Source organism: Rhipicephalus sanguineus, chromosome 11, assembly GCF_013339695.2.
Source record: "Rhipicephalus sanguineus isolate Rsan-2018 chromosome 11, BIME_Rsan_1.4, whole genome shotgun sequence".
NCBI classification, from domain to species: Eukaryota; Metazoa; Arthropoda; class Arachnida; order Ixodida; family Ixodidae; genus Rhipicephalus; species Rhipicephalus sanguineus.
Genome location: NC_051186.1, coordinates 24634824 through 24658304, shown reverse-complemented (window position 1 = coordinate 24658304; position 23481 = coordinate 24634824). Strand labels below are relative to the sequence as shown.

Sequence of the window (23481 nt, the reverse complement as noted above, 5' to 3'; positions counted from 1 at the left end):
CACAAAACGAACCAGTACCGAAAGGGGTAACGTGGGCACAGCACTGTGTAGCTACTTTCTGTCCTGGTTTCTCTGGTGGACTATAAAAGTTTACATGCAAGAGTAATACATGATATTTCAGAATGTATTGTGAGTCAATTGATCTTCTTCTGTCAATTCATCATCCTTGCAATAATAAAAAGGAGTCAAGTTGTCTCATTGCTTACATCATTGTCTTATCATTCACTGGTGCCAACAACAACAAAGAATGCCTCTAATATTGTACCAGCCAGTTTTGAAACCAGCACATCTGCATAAAAGACACCTCTTTGAGTGCAGTTTGTGTACTTCTTAGTGCTGCCAGTCCAATGTAACATCAACTGCATGAAATACTACAATTCCTCTTCTTTATCTGTGGTCATTATGCACTTCTTATCCGTATGTTGTAAGCAACGTGGAAGTACCTTCCACAGTTAACACCTTCGGAGATGCATCACTTCGGTGGATTGAGATTCGCCTAGACTTTATCTTTCAGATTCAACTGATCGCGCGTAACGTGAGGTCCTGAAACTGAACTCTTATTGCTTCTGCTTATGTATATTTACATGATTGTAACTTTTACTTACAGTAGTCCTTACGCATCCTCAGCAAAACATATAGCGCAATCTTAATTATCACGACAGTTCAGGAAGATACTTCGCGCATCGGAGACGTTATAAATAACTCAGCTGGCTGTTGGGCTAGTTGGCACATTACTTAAGATAAACTAAACGCGGAACAGCCACCGCAACAAAAAAGACAGAAGGAACAGAAGGGGCATTATTAATACTTGCAATGCTGTGCAGCTCCTTATCTCTGTACTATCGGCAGCGCTTCTGGACGCCGCGGGCCCTGGGAACGAAGGGCCACCGCAGCCCAAGACGGGGTCGACGCGCATACTTGTAACGATGCGGGCGTCGTCCACCGTAACGTGCGTCGCCAAATCGAACGGCCCTCCGCCTGTTCTCCTGCAATAAGCATGTGCATAGCTGAAACGTCAACACCACCCGAGTGAAACGCAAGCTTACCTGACTGCACCGTCATTCCGCGCCTCGAGCTCGAGCTGCCGCCACTTTAGTTCGCCATAGCCACCGCCACTCCGGCAGCGGCCTGCTGCTGGGGCCCAGGCGGTAAAGGCGCTCTGTCATCGTCTGTCACGGCTCCCGTCGCACCTCCGGTAGTAAGTCGCAAACCACCCTCCCCATACGGGGACGATCGGTAAAAAAAATGCAACATCGCGGCCCACCGGCCCACTGTTCGGCGATCTGCCGACCTAACCACAGAACACCTACACAAAACAACCAGCGAAATAACGATGTCGGCAATGTCGACGCTGGCTTGGCTGGCTCGCTTATTGGCTAAAAAAGTTACTATGGCTTTGTCGCTCATCTCTAAATATGGCGCTAAATTGCAGACGATATCGTCTGTTTCACAACTTTAAAACTAAACGCTTCACTTTTCTTTTATTTTTTTGTTGTTGCATTAACAATTTCAGATACAAAATACTATTTAATTGCACGTTTCTTTGCATCTTATGTCCCCTTCACGTCACGTTTCGCAAGCATTTCATGCGTTTGCGTCATCATTGTGTACACGTCACGCCTACGTCAAATTTGACAGAAAATGGCGGAAGTCCAGAATAGCACCCCCGGGCTAGACTGCACGCGCGCGCGTGTAGTCTAGCCCGGCCGTGATGTTTCAGAAGCGTTTATCGCAATTTTAGGTGAAGTATTGCGACTAATTCTTGGTTATCTCTGTAGTTAACATTATTTTAGACCTTTTAGCTTATTTTGCATGGCGACGTGAGACGGTGGATGGACGACAACAGGCCCCCTACAGTGCTACGCACTTAAAATGTGTGCACATAAATGCCAGATATATCAAATTATAATTGTTATCTATAATTTTAAAGCAATTTTTATGTGCTTCAGCGAGAATTAATAGAATTCGTACTACGCCAATCTTTGAGGCCGGAATTCTACTCGCTGCACGCGGCTAGAGTGACCTCCCGCGTGGGCCTTTTGCCGTGAACTCCCGCGCCGCGCCGCTGCTGCACCGGACCCGTGGGCTTTCCGCGCTCGGGAAGCGCGCGGAAAGCGAAGGGCGTCTGCTACGCGCTGTAGTTTTTTGCGCTGAATTTCCACACAGGGCACTTGAAGTCTACTTAACTTTTATAATGCGGTGCGGAATGGAGCTTATCCATCTTTAAGCGTTGTGTTAGTGCTGGGGCGACAACAGAATGCAAAAAATAATGTGTCAAGCGGCATCAGCGTGGCCTAGTTCCGGTCACAGAGTTCGAGAACGTTGGTGCGTGTGTAAAAACGCGCAAAACGGACACGCACACGCAAAGAACGAAAACAAAAAACCTTATTCGAACGAGTATCGGGCAACAGCATCACGCATGCACGAATTAAGAGTAATAAAAAAAGTAAATGGCACGCGCAGTCAGCTGAAATACTTCACGAGCTTTTTACTCATAATCACCACTGGTTTGCTAGCTATATGCACACCGCTTTATTTGACAATTTATTAGCCTCCACAAGCTCTTTATTATGTACGGAGCACACCGGGAAGACGCAAGGGAAACAAAAAAAAAGATAAAAAAGAGTAGAGACGGCCATACGACCGCAATGCTGTTGGCTTATTTTTGTTTCTGAGGTAGCGTACAACAAGGCTCACCGTGCACAAACATTTGAAAGGAAAGGAATGTCAGGTAAACTAACCTTATTCCACAAGATTTTGCATAAAAGGCGTAATATAGAAAATGCTTTACAAATATCCAGATATAATGCAACAAAGTTACAAATGCCCCCATTATTGCTGTATAAGCTGCCTGAACGAAAATACGGTAAGAAATTGACAAATAGAAGTGTAATATCTCAATCACTTCAGAAAATTGTTCAGATGCAGAGATCCCTTATGTACCTAGCCTGAAAAAATGCAACATGCGTTAATATATATATATATATATATATATATATATATATATATATATATATATATATATATATATATATATATATATATATATATATATATATATATATATATATTCGCACGTTGCATTGGATCGCTGACGTCAGTATGAAACGTTCGCGCGAGTGAGATGCGTGCATTGCTTCAAGCCTTCACTATACGAAATGAAAACAGTTTCAAACAACTTATTCTCAACTTTTCTCAACTTCAGATGTTTTCACGGTTCTCGGAGGTTAGCGTTCGCCCGGTTCAGAGACTTTACAAAAAGATGTGGACGAGTAGTTACATAAAATACAATTGTTTACGCGGCAGTTGAGTGCGCGCCAACAGGGCACCCGACCGCAATTTCCCGCTTTTTCCTGATGACCTCGATATAGCGTCCACCACAATTTCGTGCTGAAGCTCCGGAGTACTTAAATAGTGAGTCTGGTCATCTCTTGAATAAATATAAAAAGATGACCAGACGGGTAAAGCAAGCCTCTTTTGTCCCGCAGACACGTGCAATCAGCTGCTCTGAACTGAGAATCACGTTTGTTTTCAGGCAATCGCTCGTAACGTGAAGTGAGGCATACACGATTATGCACTGTTATCGTTTCATTTACTTTGATTTCTCTTGTTTTTTTTAAAGGTAGAGCTTTAGATGCCTCATCAAACACGAAAATTGACCGTCGGCGTCCCGCGTAGCCAACACGAGTGATGCACAATATCATCACGCGATGACGTCGACAGAACTTGTGACGTTACTATGAAGTCATTCAACGTGACGTCATATGCTGACGACATCACGTGACACGGTCGCTTTGCATTGCCTCCGTGATCGGGGGCCGATCACAGAGGCAATGTAAAAGCAGGTGAGGTGCAGAAAGCTTGCAATGCCTTCGATCCTGTCGGCAGTCCGAAAGCACGTTATGTACAGAAGGAAGCTTTCGGAGAGGGGCGAGGGAGGATCAATGCATGGACTGACGAAAAAGATGGCTTTCGTTTTCGAGTCATCTCAGGCGAATGCATAAGAGACCATGTTTTCTTTTCATGTAGTTTTTTCGCATACATTTTACCTATGCGGTCAGTTCTTCAACATGTATGAGTAAGTCTAACATGTTTACATCGATACAGGTGACCACCGCGTTTTTTATAACCTGACGGAAACAAATCGTCAGAATTATTTCTGGCTACAGAAAGCGGGTTTGCGCGCCACACACCATATTATTATTGTTAGTCGTTAAGCAAATGGCAAGCATGTCAAGTTAGTGATGCCATGATCTATCGGTCTTATTGGGCATACGTACATTCGTGCCCCCCCCCCCCCCCCCGTCCTAATTTTCGTGTATACCACGTTAACGAGACGCGTGTAATTTTTTACGCCGACTGACACATTCGGCGTCGCATGAAATGGCTTGAAACAGCAGAGCGCCGTAGGCAGCCTTGTAAAACAAATGGAATGCACGAAATAAAAGATGGGATATGAAGGGTGCAAACGCGTTAGCATGCATGAGCTGGTTACTACGTGCATTATGTGCTACGTTCTCCTGGTTATCTCCAGATTATTCTTTCCTGCAGCAAGTTTTCGTTCGCCATTCCACACGAAAGTAAGTTAAGCGCCTTTTCTCACGCTGAAGTGCGCGCAGGATGCGTTCCTCAAAAACAGCCGCGGAAGTGTGGACCAATGCGGTGACAAACCAGCTGAAAGGATATATACAAAATCCCCGTTTCACAACACACAAACTAACAAACGCGTTCTCTTTGTGATGAGTCGCTGCAGTATTATGTTGCAGTGACGCAGTATTAAATATTGCCCAAATTTCCGCAATTTTAGCTAATAGCGGCCAAAATATCACGCGCGCAGCAGACGCTCGCCGCTTTGACGCGGCTTCCGCCGCGGAGAAAGCCCACGGATGGATGGATGCTATGAGCGTCCCCTTTAAAACGGGGCGGTGACATGTCTGCCACCAGGCTCGAAGAAGAAGAAAAAAAAAAAAAAAAACTTCCTTGTTTCATGTTGGCCTAATACCTTATCTACATTGATTAAATCTATGTTATTATACCAAAAAATATAAATTCACGGTCCATCTCTCTGCCTCTTAAGGCAGAATAACCTTATTTTTCTCCATTATTTATTCTTGTACTTTATCTCTACTTTTCTGCCACCAATACTCTAACCGTCTCTTACTTATTTCTATCGCGGTCGTGTTCAGCTTTCCATTGTTGTCCCTAAAACCCAAGGCTTCATGTAGACTCGTGCCCACACGTATACCTGGGTGAATATCGCCACATTCAATCAGTACATGTTCCATCGTTTCCTTAGTTCCCCCGCAGCATGTACATTGTTCTTCTTCGTTACTAAATCTCGCTTTATAACTACGCGTTCTAAGGCAGCCCGACCTTGCTTCAAACAGTAAAGCGCTTCCCCTTGAATTATCATAAAACCTTTCCCTCCTTATTTCGTTTTTTCCTATTCGGTAGTTACTCAGAGCCGGCTTCTTTTCCATCGCTGTCATCCAATAAGTCCTCTCCGCCTCTCTGACCTTCCGCTTAATGCTCCTTGTTGCCATATCGCCCGCACTGCCAGCCGTATATTTACTGGTGAGCCTCCTAGTTCTTTTTCTCCACTGCGTGTCAACGCTTTTTCTATACAAATACCTGAAAACCTTCTCTGCCCATCTACTCTCCTTCATTTTCCTCAGCCTCTCTTCGAATCTCATTTTGCTCTGAGCTTCCCTCACTTCAAAGCCTGTCCATCCCATATCACCCTTCACCGCCTCATTTGTCGTCTTCCCGTGAGCGCCCAACGCGAGGCGGCCCACCGTCCTTTGATTTACATCCATTCCTGATTGCACCTCTGACTTCATGCACACCACTGAGTTCCCAAATGTAAGCCCCGGAACCATCACACCCTTCCACAGCCCTCGAAGCACCTCGTACCTATTGTATCCCCATAAAGCTCTGTGCTTCATAATTGCAGCATTCCTCTTTCCCTTTGCTACCGATGCTTTCTCTTGTACCTCCATATATCTATCCCCCTCATTTACCCATACTCCGAGGTACTTGTACTCGCTTACCCTCGGTATTTTTTGGCCCTGTATTAATACCGTATGGTCTCCGTGATCATTGAATACCATCAATCCACATTTTGTTGCACTAAATCCTAGTCCTAGAGCTTCACACTCCCTTCCGCATATATCTGCCAGTCGCTGTATATCATCTTGACTGTCCGCAAATAAGACAATATCATCAGCATAAAATAGACCTGGAAGCTTCTGCTCAACCATCGCTCCGACCTGTTTGTGTGACAAATTAAATCCAATGTTGCTACCTTCTAGCGCTTTTTCCATCCTCGCCATGTACAGCATGAATAACAGCGGGGACAAAGGGCATCCCTGTCTCAGCCCCTTGCTAATTTCAACGCTGTCCTTGCTACTTATTCCTTCCCATTCTATACAAACTGTATTTCCTCGGTATATTTCCCTCAAAAGCTGTACACAGTCGTCACCTATGCCCACTTCCTTCAATATATCCCACAAAATTTCCTGATTAACGTTGTCATACGCCCCGGTGATATCTAGATAAGCTACGTATAAGGGCCTGTTTTCTATTTTAGATATTTCTATACACTGGGTAAGAACAAACAGATTATCGTCTAACCGCCTGTCGATTCGAAATCCATTCTGAAGTTCTCCCAAAATATCATTTTGTTCTACCCACGCTTCTATTTTTAATTTTACTGCCTGCATCGCCAACCTGTATAGCACCGATGTAATTGTTAGCGGTCTATACGAGCGAATGTTATCCTTTTCTCCCTTGCCTTTATAGATTAAGTTCATTCTACTTTTTCTCCAACTGTCTGGTATTTCCCTCTCCTGTAAGCACTTTTCTACGGCTTTCAGCAGTGCTTCTTTAGTGTTATGTCCGAGTACGTTAATGAGGCTGACGGGAACCCCATCTAAGCCCGGAGTAGTGCGCTTAGGAATTTTTCCTTCGGCCTTCTTCCAATTGAAATTCTCTAGTACTACATCTTCGTCGGTTGCTCTCCTTTGCGTACTTTTACTCACCGGGGGAATCCCCTGGGGGACCTTTTTAAACGAATCGGCTGTTATCTTTCGGATGTAACCTAGCGCTTCATATCCTTCCAATTTATTTCCTCCTTCATCTACCATATGTTGTTGCATTGTGACAGACTTCCTACCCAGCGCTTTTAGGTGGCTCCAAAAAATCCTAGGCGCGGCCTTCTTCTTTTCGCGAATCTCTGTCATCCAGCGTTCACTTTCACCTTTAATTTTTGCCTCGACTAATTTCTGCACAATGGATTTTTGCTCTAAATATATTTCCCATATTTGGTTGACTTCGTCCTGTGGCCGCTTCTCCTTTTTTGCCTGTCTGTGCTCCCGTGATGCCTGACGTCGCATCTCGATCGCTTCCCGGATTTCTTTGTTCCACCAACTTTTTGGCTTTTTCTTTCCTTTCCAACAAATAGTTTTCTTCTCTATTTCCATTTCTTTCGTGATTACATGTAGCAGCTCACTATACTTCCAGTCTTTGCCTGGTAGTTCGTCTACTTTTTCCTCGACTCTTGCGGCTATATTTGTTATTTGTTTGTCATTTAGATACGAGCTGCCAAACTTTGATTCTATGTTCTTATTTTCAGTTTTATATCCCATTTGTAATATTATGCGTTTATGATCACTACCCAAGCTGTTAATGCCTTCTTCGTCTATTCTCATCTCTCTAAGTTTGTCATATATTCCTTCTGTCATGAGACAGTAATCAATGCTCGATTGCCTGTTTCTGACTTCCCACGTGATCTGCCCCTCACACTTAGGCCCCACGTTAACTAGTCTCAAGACTATGTTGCTCGCAGAGATCTAGCAATAACTTGCCATTGGTGTCTGAATATCCGTCAAGGTCATGAATGTGAGCGTTCATGTCCCCTAGAAGGATTATCTCGGCATCATGACCAAATTCTTTAATATCGGTGCTTATGCATTTCACTATCTCCAGATTCTTTTCTCTGCAGTTATTGCCTGTCCACAAGTAAGCTACACCTAGCCACGTTTTCTTTCCGCCTACTGTGCCCGAAACCCACATGTGCTCTGAACACGTTTGTTTCACTCTCTCCCATTTTGTTCTGCTATGAATTAGCATTCCAACCCCCCCACCTCTCCTTTCTGATGTGATCCTGTTACATCCTTCCCAAACATAATTTTCAATATGTGGTGGCTCTTCCAAGTCTCTAAGGTGTGTTTCTGTAACCGCATAAACACCTATCTGTTCCTTGTTTAACTGTCCCTCAATCTCCAACCATTTTGCCTTTTTTCTGCCACCCTGCATGTTAATGTAACTAATTGCAACACGCGCCTTCTCCCTTCTTTTACCTTTTGTCTGTTTTTTCGCTATACTACCTGTCAAAGAGTCCCCCTGGTTGTTTTCCTCATTACAAGCTACCATGGGCACCGAAGGGCCCGCGTGCCCCCCAAAAAAGCTACTGCGCGTCCTGCAAGACGCCAACCCACCTCATGGCCAAGCCTCCTATCGAAGTGTATTCCGTCTCTTCGAAAACCACCCCACCTGTGCACCTCTCTGTTTATTTCCACTACCTCAATGCCTTTCTCTCTACTCATCTGCCATATCTCTTTGTTTGCGTCGACAACCGCTCTTTGCAGGTTGCCGTCACGCACCGGTACCTCCGGTATTGTGCATACCACTATCTGCACCTGAGGGGAAATGGCGCGCATGTCATCGACCCCTTTCGCCAATGTGGTCCCTAGTTCGGCTGATTCGTTACTCAAGACGTCGTTTAGACCTCCCGCGATTATCACGAGGTTACGTCCATTAGACTTAGCTGCGAGTTTTGCGTTAGCTTGTCTCATCACTGATCCCAGCCTATGGCCCGGGAACTTTCCTATTAAAACTCGTTTGTCGCCTCTCACCCTTTCCTTGACTGCTTCTGTGCATGTAGCTAAATTCGAGTCCCCGGCGATTATCACGTGATCCGACTTTTCTGGTGGACTCTCCCGCACCTGGCCACTGCACCTGTTACTAGCGCGTGCTACTGCTGTTTTGTCCCCTCCCGTTCCCAAGACTACTTCGCGGAAGGTGGGTCCTGTGTCTCTTGCACCTGTCTTTTCCAAACCTGTTTCCCCCTTCGCGCCTACCACTGTGGGAGTCGATGCCCCATTTTTCCCGCTGTCGCCTGCTTCCCTGTTCCCCGTGGCTACATTTGCTGGCATGGCTACCTTTGCCAATCCCTCCTCGGCTGACTTAAGCCTTTCCGCCATAGCCATCGTTTTTTCCCGCTCTGTCGCTACCGCTTTCTCCAGCTCGGAGATTCTCACCTTGAGCTCATTCTGGGCGGCCATCATTATTTCCATCTTCGCCTCTAACTCGCATTGCTTACACTTGGCGTCAGCTCTCTCTGTCGTCTCATCCTCACAAACCTCTATTTTCCGCCCCATTCCGCATCCTGAACACTTTACGGTCTTTTTGACCATGGCTATAGAGCATTCACACGATGGATGGATGGATGGATGCTATGAGCGTCCCCTTTATAACGGGGCGGTGACAAATGTGCCACCAGGCTCGAAAAAAAAAAAAAAAAACCTTTACTCTTTTTTCCTTTTTTTTTAGCGTTGGCCTAGTGTCTTTACTTCAATTAAAACTGTTTTACTCCAGAAGAAAAAAAAAAAAAACGTTAAGTTTTCAGCTCCGTTCTGTGCCCTTTACGGCAGAATGTCCTTATTTTTTTCCCATTACTTATTTTTGTCCTTTCTCTCTAGTTTTCTGCCACCAATACTCTAACCGTCTCTTACTTATTTCAATCGCGGGTGTGTTCAGCTTTCCATTGTCTCTAAAACCCAAGGCGTCATGTAGGCTCGTGCCCAAACGTACACCTGGGCGGATATCTCCACATTCAATCAGAACATGCTCCGCCGTTTCCTGATCTTCCCCACAGCACGTGCATTGTTCTTCTTCTTTACTGAGTCTCGCTTTATAACTACCCGTTCTAAGGCAACCCGATCTCGCTTCAAACAGTAAAGCGCTTCCCATTGAATTGTCGTAAAATGCCTCCCTCCTTATTTCATTTTTGCCCTTTCGGTAGTTACTCAAAGCCGGTTTTTTCTCCATAGCTGCCATCCAGTAAATCCTTTCCGCCTCTCTGACTTTTCGCTTAACGCTCTTTGTTGACATACTGCTTACACTACCAGCCGTATATTTACTAGTGAGCCTCCTAGTTCTTTTTCTCCACTGTGTGTCCACGCTCTTCCTATACAAGTAACGGAACACCTTCTCTGCCCATCTACTCTCCTTCATATTCCTTAGCCTTTCTTCGTACCTTATTTTGCTCTGAGCCTCCCTCGCCTCAAAACCTGCCCATCCCATATCGCCCTTTACAGCCTCATTTGTCGTCTTCCCGTGAGCACCCAACGCGAGGCGTCCCACAGTCCTTTGATTTATATCCATTCCCGATTGCACCTCTGCCCTCATGCAGACCACTGAGTTCCCAAAAGTAAGCCCCGGAACCATTACACCTTTCCACAGACCTCGAAGCACCTCGTACCTATTGTATCCCCACAATGCTCTGTGCTTCATTATTGCAGCATTCCTCTTTCCTTTTGCTGCTGAGGGTCCGGCACGGCAGCGCCGCGGCGCGGAAGTTCACCGCAAAAGGCCCTCGCTCCTCCCATGTATTCGCGCGGCGCTTTGGACACTCCCCCTATTCTAGGTCACTCTAACGCGGCGGAAGCAAATGCGAAAGACGCGCCACCTTTTGCTGCATTACGGGTCACGTGAGTGACGTGACTGTAAAAAATGGCGGCTTACTCGAGCGTCGGAAAAAGGGAAATGTTAGTGAAAACGTAACAGTGTCGTTGCGACTGTAAACGTGATGGATCAGGCTGCCGGGACAATGGTGTGCTTGCCCCCAGCACCGAATTGGTACAAACCACTTGCAACGGGGGGCTGCGACACCGGTTTCTACTGCTACGCGGCCAGACACACCGTCGTCGTGCTCGATGCCAGGAGTGGTGCACCCGTGTTGAGAGAATATCTGACGGTGGCAGCGCCGAGCACGGAAACTGTCGCTTCCGTCGCGTTCTGCCGCAGCGAACGCACCGATCCCGACGAGGTGCCCGCGTTGCTGACCGCCACCAGCGAGGGCGTGGTACAGGTGTGGGACGTGAAAGCGCGAACAGTCAAGCACACCGTGTCGTCACAGTCGTCCGCGTGCTGCGCCGACTGGAGAGGTAACCTGTCCACATCCGTGGTTTTCAGCGGCAAAGGTAGCACGTTGCTCAAGTGGAACCTCGTCACTGGCGCCGTTGCGCCGGCGGGCGGCCGATCGCAGGAGAAAGAGATAACCATTCTGCGCTCTCATCCGACTGATCCAGACGTCGTCGCTGTCGGTTACTACAGCGGCACCATCGTCGTCCAAGGACTGAAGAACGGAAGCAATGATCTTTACAAACTGAAGGGACACAACCTTATGGTGCTTTCGTTATCTTGGAACGTCCACGGCGAAGATTCCTCGCTCCAGCCGCTTCGCCTGTGTTCGACAGCGTTCGATCGCACCCTGAAGGTCTGGGATGTGGCTGGAGAGAAGCTCTTGACGTCGCTCAAAGTCCCACTATCTAAAAAAGGCAAAAGTGTAGACATTCGGGACAAATGGATAGTTGCCTGCTGGATTCCGGGCGGCGAGAAGATTGTTGCCTCATCGGTCGCTGGATATATGTGCATTTGTGACCCCAACGCAGCGGCAGCAACTGAATGGGATTTTCTTGACTGGGATGCAGACTCTGGAGGACACACAGCGGCAGTGTACAATGTGTGCATCGTTGGGGATGCCGCCAAAGGAACGAAGATGTACGCAGTGTCTGCGTCGGAAGACAGAAATATTGTCTTTTGGGATCTGGCGACCAAGAAGTCTGCGTACTGCATTCCGTGCGTCGGGGGTTTTGTCTACTCCCTCGCGTTTTCACCCTTTGCCTGCGCCACACTGGCTGTTGGTTCGGGCGATGGTAGCGTCAAGGTTTGGCGGACTGACTGCGTCGCAAACCCCTACAGTGCCAAGGTGCTTACTGTGGGAAAGAAAGACAGAGTCCGCACAGTCGCTTGGCACCCCAGAAAGGAAGCCATCCTGGCACTGGGTACCGAAGAAGGAAAAGTCTGCGTGGCAGATGTCAATACGCGTCAGGTCACAGTGTCGAAAGCCTTTCACAAGGATACAACTTACGTTGTTTGCTGGGCTAACCTTGTCCTCAGCGAGGGAGCATCCCCCGAGACGTGTTTGCTCTCATGTGATTCCAGCAGGGTTAAAATTCACAGGCTTTCCAAGCTTGACAAAGATGCTGCAGATATTGAGAGCATTCTGTTTAACCCCACCCAAAAAAAGACATCTACCAAACGTGTGTGTGTAGCTTTCAACCAGGAGCTTAGCATCTTGACACTGTCCCTATCTGATGGACCTGTAGAGCTTTTCCAGAGTTATGGAGGCCCACTCTTAAAGAAAGTTGCCAATATTGAAGTACAAAGAAAGCCGGCGGATTGCCTTGCATGGCATCCAGCTAAGGCACCATTTTCTGACTGTAACAGCCGCTTAATGTACTGGCTCGCCTTTTCATCCACCGATGGCAAAATATCCGTCTTTGACTTAAGCCGACTCGAAAAACCCAACCCCAACGTTCACCGAATTCTCCAGCCCACTCTGCAGTTTTCGGGACAGAGTAGCAAAATCGTGTCGCTTGCGTGGAGCCCGTTTAGAGAAAATATGCTGGCATCTGCTTCGTTTGATCAAACGGTACAGGTTTGGGATGTGGACAAAGCCCAACTCGTTGCAACGTATCAAGGCCACACGAGACGTTTGTTCAGCGTTTGCTGGAGCCCTGTCGACTCGGACATTCTTTTCAGTGGTGGGGAAGACAACATTGTCAGATGTTGGAAGCTTTCTGAGCAGCCTGTAAAGCCTCAGAAAGTCTCAAAAACCAAGATGGATGACGGAAACAGCAGCATTGCAAAGGCTAATGACCAGGCCAACAGTGGAGGTGAAGTGTGCGTCAATGGTGATATTGCCACTAAAGGACTTATTAGTGCTATGGAGACGGCTGGTGCACAGAGCCAAACCTCTGCTGGCACAGTTCCTGCAAAGTCTTCAGGCAAGGCTTCTTCAGTGAGCGGATCAAAAAAGAAGTCAAAGACCATGAAGTCGTACTTTCCATGTTTTTCTCAGCTTGAGAATCTGCCCAAAGAAAATCGCTCGGACGACGCTCAGTATCTAGCTGACGTATTGGCGAAGCGCAAAGAAGGTCCCATTGAACTTGACTCTGAGCACAGTCACCTGGGTATGTACACTGGTGCTTCAGGTGCACTGTCCGTTCTGGACAAGGAGGTTCGGCACCACAAGCAGGAGCACAACCTCGACTACGCATTTCAGATGATGGCTTGGAAAGGGGACCTCGCCACGGCTCTGCGAGAGGCAGCAGCGGAGCGGCGCCTCACCGACAGCCTGGTAGCCCAAGCACCTTCGTTGTCCAGAAGTGTATGGTTTGAAATGTGTGAGCGATATGCTGCCCAGCTAGCTAGTGAAGGAGAACACCACCGTGCTGTGCTTTACTACCTGGCCTGCCACAAGGTGGAAGAAGCGGTGAACCTCCTTTGCGAAAACAGTCTGCACCGTGAAGCCCTCGTTATTGCTAGGGCACACCTTCCGGAAGACGATCCTCTAGTTGAGAAGATATACGTATCATGGGCTGAGAGAGCAGTGGGAGTTGGCAACTTTGAGCAGGCTGCCAAGTGTTACCTTGCCATCGGGGATGCTGGCAAAGCGGTTGCTTCACTGATGAACAGGAGAAACCCCCATTCTCTCAGATCGGCTGCCTACATAGCAAGAAAGACTGGCCTGTTAGCGGAGATGGAAGTCACTTTTCAGGCAGCACTGCAGTCTTCACTGATCAACAATGAATGGGACCAAGCAGTTCGTTTTGTTGAACAGCAGGAAAGGAGCCGGGCATTTACAACTTTTATTCACTTGCATAAAGCCCTAATTGAGGCTATAGATCAAATTAGTCGAGAAAAAGGGGACACTGTCGAGGCAGAAGACGGCACTTGCAGAGTATTGTGGAGCAGTCGCAAGAACACTGCAGCCACTTTCCTGTCCTCCATAGTGAGAGCCTATGAAAGCAATGGATACCGTCCGTTAGCTGGCACACTGGGCTTTACAGAGCTAAGTGAGCTGCTTGGTTACGGAGAGCACGCAACAAAGACGGTACTTTTGCATGAGACAAAGGAGCATGTCTTGTTCCATGTGGCTGGCTGCCTGGCAGTTGCGCTGTTCAGCCCAGACCAGTGGAAGCTTTACTTTGCTAGAGCAATGTCGGCAGCCTACTCGTACAACCGCGAGCTGTTTGCTAACCTGTGCATGCTCCTCTTTCGTGGAAAAGTGACTGACAGTACATTCACAGGAGAAGTAAACGTGGACATTAATCCTAGTCATTGCACGCTTTTCGATGAACTGGATGTAGCTACTTACGTGGAAGCTAAAAGCTTTGTTTGTCCACATTTGTGCCAGAGCCTTTGGTCTATGTTGAGCAAGTTGATAACTGACACCAATACAGCTGTGGATCCCAGTAGGGAGGTGTTGTTGCTATATCTTTGTGATGCACTTGTAGATGTGTGTGATCGGTTAGACTCGGCGAGTGTACGCAGCTCTTTGGTGCAGGGTATTTCCTCACTGGTGTTGTCCCCCACCGTTGCCTGCTTGGAGCACATGACCCATAGACTTGCTGCAGCTGAGAAGAATTTGCTTCTCTGGAGATCAGAACTGCAAATGAAGAGGACCTCCGGGACGGCGGGGGATGAAAGTAAAGATGACTTGTCGATATTGGAAGAAGAAGTTGAGTTGTGCAAAGCATGCCTACTCGAATTTAGTGCAGCTGCTCCAAACTGCATATTTCCGAAACAGATGCAAGTGCTGAGGCGTCTTATGCACTTTCTTCATAAAGTGGATGACGAGAGCACTAATGAACTAAAGACAAGATTCGAAACTTGGGTACAACTTGTTTCAAATGTGTGACATATGTTTTTTTTTTCTTGTTATGGCAATGAAAAGCAAAAGTAAAATGCTTGGTTTGTGAAAGCTGTGGTACTTGTGTTCCTTGTTTGTGCATATTCCTGCATGTTTTTGCAACGTCCGCAGTTGGTGAAGGAGTCCTGTGGTTGTGTAATGTTCGCTAGTAAAACACCAGGCTACATGACAAAATGTGTCATGCATAAAATTGCATAACAGCTAGGGGTGTGTGAATAGTGAAATTTCATCTCGAATCGAATAGTGCCGAATAGTGGCTGAAAATATCGAATAGTATCGAAGCGTGCACCACCAGTTACGGCAAGACAAAAAAAAGAAATCAAGGAAGCTATGGCGTGGTGGCAGCTTGTTCGTGAGTCTTTTTTCTTTTTCTTTTTCTAGCTTTTATGGGCGTGCAACCATGTTGATAGAAGAGCCGCCATTCTAGTCGGCAGCGCCACTTTTAACCTCCTAATGGTTAACAGAGGGTGGTACGGTAGATAGTTTTTTTTTTTCCTATGGCCATGCAATATGGCTCATCTGACAATGGTCACATTATTGTGCTCCATCGGTGCTCTGGGCCCGAAAATCTTCGGGCGCCCGTTCACAGCAGCGTTTTGATTGCGCGCCAAAACGATGGGAGTTTCTGATAGAACGGAGTTTCTGAACGAGTGGTCAGTGCGGCAGTGGCGACTGTGCAGCGTGAACAAATTTTCGCATCTGAAACCAATCAAGGTTTTCTCGGGCCAAAGTCGGGATGTTTTACGGCCCTTGCGGCATATGCGACCGAACTATGCAAGAAGTTCGGAAGCGAAGTTGAGAAGGGCTTGCCACTTTTCTTGTCTTTCTTTTTTTTTACGTGCTGAAATAACATAATCTCCTCTAAAGTAAACATGCGCTCATTTTCGAACCAGGAAATTGGTGAAAGTTTTAACGAAAGGCCTATTGTAACGACGTTATAGCGTTAGTTTTAGCCACCCCACCTTCACCAAGTTGCATCATTGGCCTTTGTCGCGTTTTAGATATTCGTCCTGTCGAATTATTCGAAAGTTCGAATAGTAGCTATTCGAAAGTCGAATCGAATTATTCGATTGGGTAGTATTCGATTCGAATTCGAAACTTGAATATTCGCACACCCCTAATAACAGCATTCAAATGTCAAAGTACTTAGAATGCTAGCTTTTCATGTTGACAACGTTCTTGAAATCCTAGCTTGCAGTGAGCTGAAGTAAGGCACGTGCCATGTACAAGCACTGCGATGGCCTGGTCATATGTTCCCTTGCGGTGCTCATTTATGAAAATCAAAGCTCACCGTACTTCGTTTCATGCATAAGCCGTAAGACTTCATTCACACCCGCAGAAAGAGCATGTCGCTAACGAGCATAGGCGTGCGCAGGGTTCCTCATCAGGGGTGGGGGGGGCGAAGGTTCAATGCAGCACCCTCACCTCCCTACTGAGTCTTGTTTGGGCAGACTTTGTGACCCCTCACCCCGTGCGCACGCCTATGCTAACGAGACAAAAACGTATGTGCTGTGTAATTTCCATGCAACATTAACCTAAGCACATTATCTCTGCGTGAGGTATTACATGAAAGGCGTTGCAATTTCTGCCACAGGGCACCGCTTGCGATTGCTTAATTACAAGTAGCAGCAGTCGCACTTCATTTTACGAAACGTTAGGTAAAAAAGTTGTTCCTTTGGCATGCTATATGTAACGTTGATTTGCTGTCGGCTGCTGGTTATCACCGCATAATTCGCGCAACTTGCGCTGCGTTTTAGCACAGTTGACATTGCGCAACAGAGAGCGGGACAAGTTTCATGTTTTGTTACTGCCAAACTCCTCCTTGGGTACTGCTGACTCGGCCGCTTTTTTATTTATTTATTACAATACTGCCGGTCTGATCTTCAGACCTTAGGCAGGAGTGGGTACAAGTAAATAAAAAAGAAATGGTTACAGTAAACAGAGATAACTGATATTTATTCTCCAACCAAAGTTACGAAGACACGTAAAAACCCGACGTTTCGGAACCAGCTCGGTTCCTTCCTCAGGGGGGACTGCGGCGGCTTGGCAGCGGCCTCTTTAAGGCACTCTCGCGGCGGTTAACGACCCCACGCATTATCGAGGAGCGTAGCCCATGCGCATACACCGGGGGGAGAGTTCCGAGTGAACGGTTGATATTTTGAGTGGTCCTCTGTATATGCCACGACTCCAGTAGTAACCTCCTCCTCCACTTGGTTTCACTTTCGAGGATGGCGGTTCCGTTGAAGTCTATTCTGTGGTCAAACGTCTCTGCGTGCTCGGCGACGGCGCTGCGTTCTTTGTTGAGTTTACGGACGTCGTTGACGTGTTGCCTAATCCGTTCGGGGAAGTTTTTGGTCTCGCCGATGTATGACGAGGGGCAGTCGGCACACGGTATTTTGTAAACGACGCCGGGCGCCTGTCTTTTTGTTGGTCGGTCTTTCGGGCGGGGAAGGAAGCGGCCCAGCGTGCATGAAGGCACGTGCGCGATGTGCACGCCTTCTTTCCTAAAAATCCGAGCCAACGCCTCGCTGGCTCCCTGGACGTATGGGACCGACACGCGTTTTGGAGAGCTGTTCGTCAATGCTGGCTGGGAGTCGCGTAACCTCTTTTTCTCTGCGCGGCGGGCGACGGATCGAATGAAATTTCTGGGATAACCGTTTTTTCTGAGGTCCGCAATTACGCGGGCCTCTTCTTTCCGGCGTTCCGTGTCAGTGGAACATATCTTTTTGGCTCTCTGAAGTAATGTGGACACAACGGAGGCCTTGTGGGTGGAGGGATGGGACGAATCGTATTGAAGGTACCGGCCGGTGTGCGTCGGCTTCCTGTAAACGGAGAACTCCAAGTCACTGCCCCTTCTTGCCACCTGGACGTCGAGAAAGGGGAGGGTGCGGTCGCGTTCACACTCGACCGTGAACTGTATGGCTGGGTGAACGGAATTTAGGTGCAGTCTGAAGTTTTCAATTTCAGATGTCTTCATGACACAAAAGCAATCGTCCACGTAGCGAAGAAAGAGCTTGGGTCGCGGCGAGAAGGAGCCAAGTGCTTCCCTTTCTATATGTTCCATGGTCAGGTTTGCCATTGTGACGGAGATGGAGGCTCCCATTGCGGTTCCACTGTTTTGCCTGAAGATTGTTCCTTTGTAGGAAAAATACGTGCTATACAGAGGACCACTCAAAATATCAACCGTTCACTCGGAACTCTCCCCCCGGTGTATGCGCATGGGCTACGCTCCTCGATAATGCGTGGGGTCGTTAACCGCCGCGAGAGTGCCTTAAAGAGGCCGCTGCCAAGCCGCCGCAGTCCCCCCTGAGGAAGGAACCGAGCTGGTTCCGAAACGTCGGGTTTTTACGTGTCTTCGTAACTTTGGTTGGAGAATAAATATCAGTTATCTCAGTTTACTTACCCAACCAGACAGACTTCTGTCTAATGTTTACCTTCAATTACAGTAAACACATATGAGGCATTGCGGCAATAATAACAAAATGTTAGAAATGCCACAACTGAACATCAATAAAAAACACTGAATTAAAATAATAGGAAAAAGATATATGTGTATATATATATATATATATATATATATATATATATATATATATATATATATATATATATATATATATATATATATATAGACACACAAACACACACACAACAAACTCATACAAGCAAAGCAGCAACATATTGAAATCACTTGTGAAAACATGGATGCGAAAACATATGGAAAAACTGAGTTGTCAGGCAAAGACATTTGGAAAAAAAAAAAAAAAAGCGTCAGGTTTTTTACCATAGGTAACTTCCCCTGCGCAACTAAACATTTACCCGACAACTGGATGAAGGGGCGGCTGCTACCATAACGGCAATTTCTACCGCGACCCACCAGTAGGTCGTGATTTGCCTTCTAATAAATTCGCTCTATCTGCGATTTCAACTGCGTTACTCTCGAAGACGGTTTCAATTTTGGCGCGCTAATTTGCGCCTGGTTTCTGTCGCGGTGTCGCTCGCTGAAGCGCTAAATTTTGCAATCGCAATTTTTTTATTTATAAAGTTGTATTAATAAATAATACAAAGACGCGTGCGTTTTCTTCTTTTCTTAAATAAAACTTTGTTTCGCTTTCGATGGTGGCGCTTTCTATCAGTGATTTTGCGAAGCTACCAATCCCAAAATTCTCCACGAGAGATCCGCCATTGGCGGAGTATGCGGATGGGAAGCAGCGGATGTGCGAACGAGTACGCTTAGCTTGACAGGTTTAGCAGTAGCATTTTTTATTTTAGCCGCTGCTTCGTTGGATCTATTATTTTTATTATGGCGTAGGCAAGCCCGCAATTTCAGTTGTATGCGTGCGACTTCGTTTCCTCGCCATCATCAGCGCGGGTCTACGCGCTCCCCGAACAACAGTTACAACAGCACGGACGAGTCATCTCGTTTACGCTGCCCACACCTCGCAGGCACACGGTTTCTGCGTGCGGCGTCTACTAAGCCTAAGCGGGTGTAAAGTGCGGTTTTTCTTCTGTGTGTGCTTTTTGTGCATCGTGTGTGTGTGCGTCGAGTCGGATAGTTGCCGCGGTGCTCGAGTGAACGCGTCATGCCGCGTCGGCGTCACACGAACTGTGCGTGAGCTGCGTGCCCGTCTCCGGAATGCCCGCATCTCCGGGGGGACATCGAGTGTTTGTCGTCTGCGACCGAGTCCCACTGCGCACAGTCGGGGCGTCACGACGTTTCGCATGATCCGGATAAGTGATCGTCGGCCGAGCGTAGACCCAGCTACTTCGAGTTTGCACCGGTGATCCGCGATGTCCAAGCGAACGGACACGCGCTGTCCGGACGACCGGATCCGCGAGTTGGAACAGATGTTCCTGGGCGGACCGGTGTTGGTCAGCGGCAAAGCTTTCACCGTCGAAGGTCTCCTGGACGTGTTGATCGTGCTCTACGACGAGTGCTGCAACTCGTCGCTTCGCAAGGAGAAGACCATGACCAACTTCGTAGAATACGGTGAGTGGAACGAGTTTTTCCCCAAGCAATGCCGCTTCGATCGCGCCGACCGGCGCGGATTGCGTTGCTGTGCTGTGATGTGTTCCGAGCTAACCGTGATTAGTACTGCATACTTTTCCTACAACGGTTTGGCGTGACCGATGTGGAGGGCGACCCTTCGGCTATCCTTTCAACTGCTCGTACTGTGCGATGGGCTGCCGCGGTGTTGTGTACTTTATTCAATAAGACTCGCTACTTTTCTTCGGGCACGAAAATTGTGCGCAAGAGAGTGGTCCCTCGACAGATCGGACGTGCCGGTCTCTATTCAGAAACCCGCCCACAGGCGGCTCGAAAAAAGCTATCCGGGCATCCCCCGAGCGGAACAGTCTTTCACTTGGTGCTGGCTAATTTTAGCCATTCAAGCCGCCAGAGAGAGTCCGCGGGGGTCCTAAATCTGGTCGTAGGCCCCTGCGAAGTTCGTTGGCACCTTGAAGGGACGTCGAATGTTGACGTCTCGTCGCGCGGTTACCCTGACGACAGGTGGCTGCGTCGCTGATGATTCTTCTGAAGTTTCATATTCCTGGAAAAATAATTTAGGATTAAGAGAATTGGAACTCTCACACTCGACTGCGCATGCCAGATACGTCAGGACGGAAGTAATCGATGTTATTATTTTCTGTAATTTGACCTAGAAAGCACCTATGGTTACATCATAAAAAAAAAAGAACAATAACGCAGCTTGCACTAAGTCGCATCAGGCTGGGTCACAGCCGAGCTGTTGGGCACGTTTCAGCCTCCCATGTTAATCATATGTGCAGAAATCTCGGGCGGTCTTTGAGAGAGTGCCGGTTAATGATTATGACACTTTTCTTTCTACGACACACGGCAAACCTCGAGCTCTGCTGTAAAAGGAAAGGTGTCATTTACTCGACGAATATCGCGAAAAGCTCTACTTGACCCGTGAGCGACGCTGCCGGTAGCTCTATAGCAACAAAAACGAAATTAAAAGCATCGTTGTCGACAATCTCGATTGGGATATCCTCCGTCGTGTTCCCATGACCCGAATGGAGCGCTCCTGTGCAGAGGGGAACCCCGGAAAGAGCGTCGGCGATAGTGCCCTTCTCAGATCGGGTGCCAGATTTTTTCGCCTGCGTGCGTTTTGCTCGCGTGCATTCGTGTTTCCATCGCAGTGTCTCACAGTGAGTCCAACGAGGAAGTTGTACCCGTTGGCGCTAAACCACTGCGTCAGGTCTACCGATGTGGACGGCGACTTGCGACTACCTTGAACACGATTACGGCGGACGTTGAGGAGAATAATCAAATGAAATCTTTATTTCCACCGTGTAAAATTCTACAGATGGAGTACAACGAAAAAAAAAAAAAAAAGAAAAACTGCCGACAGGCGGCTCAACTAGTCCGCAGCCCAACGTGGGCAACAGCAATGAAAAACAGTCAATTAACAAACGAAGACATATGATTTGTGCAGAATAAAAGTAAATATACAATAGCCTTAAAAAGAAGCATGCAAAAATACAAAGCCATACGGACTGTCGATCCGGAGATCGAAAAAGAGGAAAGTAAATAGTGCAAGTGCGTCGAGGTTTATGTCAAGTGACGTTGACCATTAAAAATAGGTTCCCACGACTTCCGTCTGTTTGCACCTAACAGCTCGGGGTCACGTGACCTGGGAATAGACAAGGTTCTTTGGCGTGTGTCATTGCACATCTTCAATTTTCGTCTTAAACGCTACAGTTAAAAGACAACAATACTTCTTCGGCTTAACTGTCTGCTGGATTTATTCGGTCGCGCCTAACAAAGAAACGAGACCCTCGAAAAAATTTCGCTTCGGAGCATAAGCGTCACGCACGTCGCCATACCGTCGCTTACAAATTGAACGAACGGGAAGTGCTGCCTGACGTTGCGTAAGTGTCGCTATTTTGCCAGCGGTTAGCCCGCGTCACTCCAGTAAAGTACGACGTGCCGCGCAGCAAGTGACGTCATACTTGACGTTTCCGCTCAGGTCACGTGACTCCGAGCTGTTGTGATTTGGTCGAACTGAAATTTGTGAAACTGCGGTATAAATTCACCACATCATGGCACAGAAATCGGGTTCACATTCAAGGCTTCGCACATCTAGACAAGGTTCTTGGGCACATTTTATTTCGCCTGGTTAATTGTAGGTTTCTGGTTTTCTTAGTAAGGTCACGGATGTAAAAAGAATTAGTTGGAGCTAGACCATTCTAGTAGTTCCAGCTAGAGTTTTCTAGGTTGGAACACCACCGTGTCATTTTCTTTCTTTCTTTCTTTCTTTCTTTCTTTCTTTCTTTCTTTCTTTCTTTCTTTCTTTCTTTCTTTCTTTCTTTCTTTCTTTCTTTCTATGATTTGTGTGCGGTTCTACACCGTAAACCTGGCACGAGTTCAAACGGCGTACAGCACTGTCGCTTGTGCATTACCTCGTGTCTGTGGTTGTGAGCGAAAAATTCCGTGAGCGAAAATTCGAGATAGATGCAAATACAGGAATAGTAATAATAAAATCTTCTGTTCAAGTGGGAATTCAACCCACGACTTTTGCGGGGCAAGCAGGTGTTCTACTACAGAGCCACGCCCGTGCTCTGTAGTATAATGAGGGAGTCTCATTAACGCATGTGATATAGGGTGGCACAAGCGTAGAATCACACCGGGCGTCAAAACACGTGAATTGCACAACAAGTTGTTGGTTTAAAGGACCACCAGTTACAAAGCCCACTAACATCATTTTATCATTATCAACAACGTGTGCAGCTGCGCTTGTTGCCTTACGGACGCGTAGTGGGCACTTGGCAACTGTACTTGCAGTAGGCTTTCTGGGATAGTTTGAAACGGCCATTCGCACAGACGTTCCTTTTCTTGCGGCACGGTGTCCACCGAGAAGCGAAGCCATGCGAGCGAATGAGAAGGCGATTACGTTCGTCTCTTGAAGCCGAAGCGTCCTCCAAGTTTTTGCGCGCTTTCACAGTAAAGATTAGTGCGAGGGACCATGGTAGTGCTATACATAACTTGCAACTACGTCACACCACGGAACTCTGGGATACCGAGCACAGGGCAGCAGACGACACCGACTCAAGCTGTGCGGCTCTGGCATTTCCCGTCAACGCTGCACATTGCAACGGCGATTTATGCGATATTTGGATGCTGCACGAGAAGTGCAAATCAATTAAAAAAAAAAAAAACAGACGCGGGGACGTACTGTTTGCCAAACGTGATCACAAAGCCGTGCGACCGCACGTAAGAGCTGTCCGAGAAGCGGAGCAGATGGCTTATGTGCGCGTAAACAGGAAGGACCTCAGACGTTGCACAACGTTTGTGTGTGCAGGTGTCACTTCATAACAGGCAAGTTATGCTTCCGAATCTCCTCACCTTTTCGCCGAGTGTATCGCCACGGAGTTATGCGCGAGGTCAATTTTTGTGGAGA

The 23481-nt window shown here is 47.4% G+C and overlaps 2 protein-coding genes across 4 annotated transcripts in view; both read left to right on the top strand.

Moving 5' to 3' along the window:
* The first annotated feature begins 10807 nt into the window (after positions 1–10807).
* LOC119374096 (gem-associated protein 5) lies at positions 10808–15113 on the top strand. Its single transcript, XM_037644160.2, has one exon. It carries the CDS (start codon positions 10871–10873, stop codon positions 15047–15049), a length of 4179 nt encoding a protein of 1392 aa, XP_037500088.1. The 5' UTR covers positions 10808–10870; the 3' UTR covers positions 15050–15113.
* A 4138-nt stretch (positions 15114–19251) lies between these two features.
* The window catches only part of LOC119374636 (serine/threonine-protein kinase MRCK alpha), a 207893-nt gene continuing 203663 nt past the window's right edge, over positions 19252–23481 (top strand). For all 3 annotated transcript variants that reach the window (XM_037644806.2, XM_037644804.2, XM_037644803.2), the window contains exon 1: positions 19252–20051. In XM_037644806.2, the coding sequence (XP_037500734.1) occupies positions 19853–20051 (199 nt within the window). In that variant the 5' untranslated portion in view covers positions 19252–19852. The remainder of the gene's footprint in view (positions 20052–23481) is intronic.

Bases quoted from the DNA above. Each gene is read 5' to 3' on its own strand.
- LOC119374096 (XM_037644160.2), top strand. From the start codon at position 10,871: ATGGATCAGGCTGCCGGGACAATGGTGTGCTTGCCCCCAGCACCGAAT.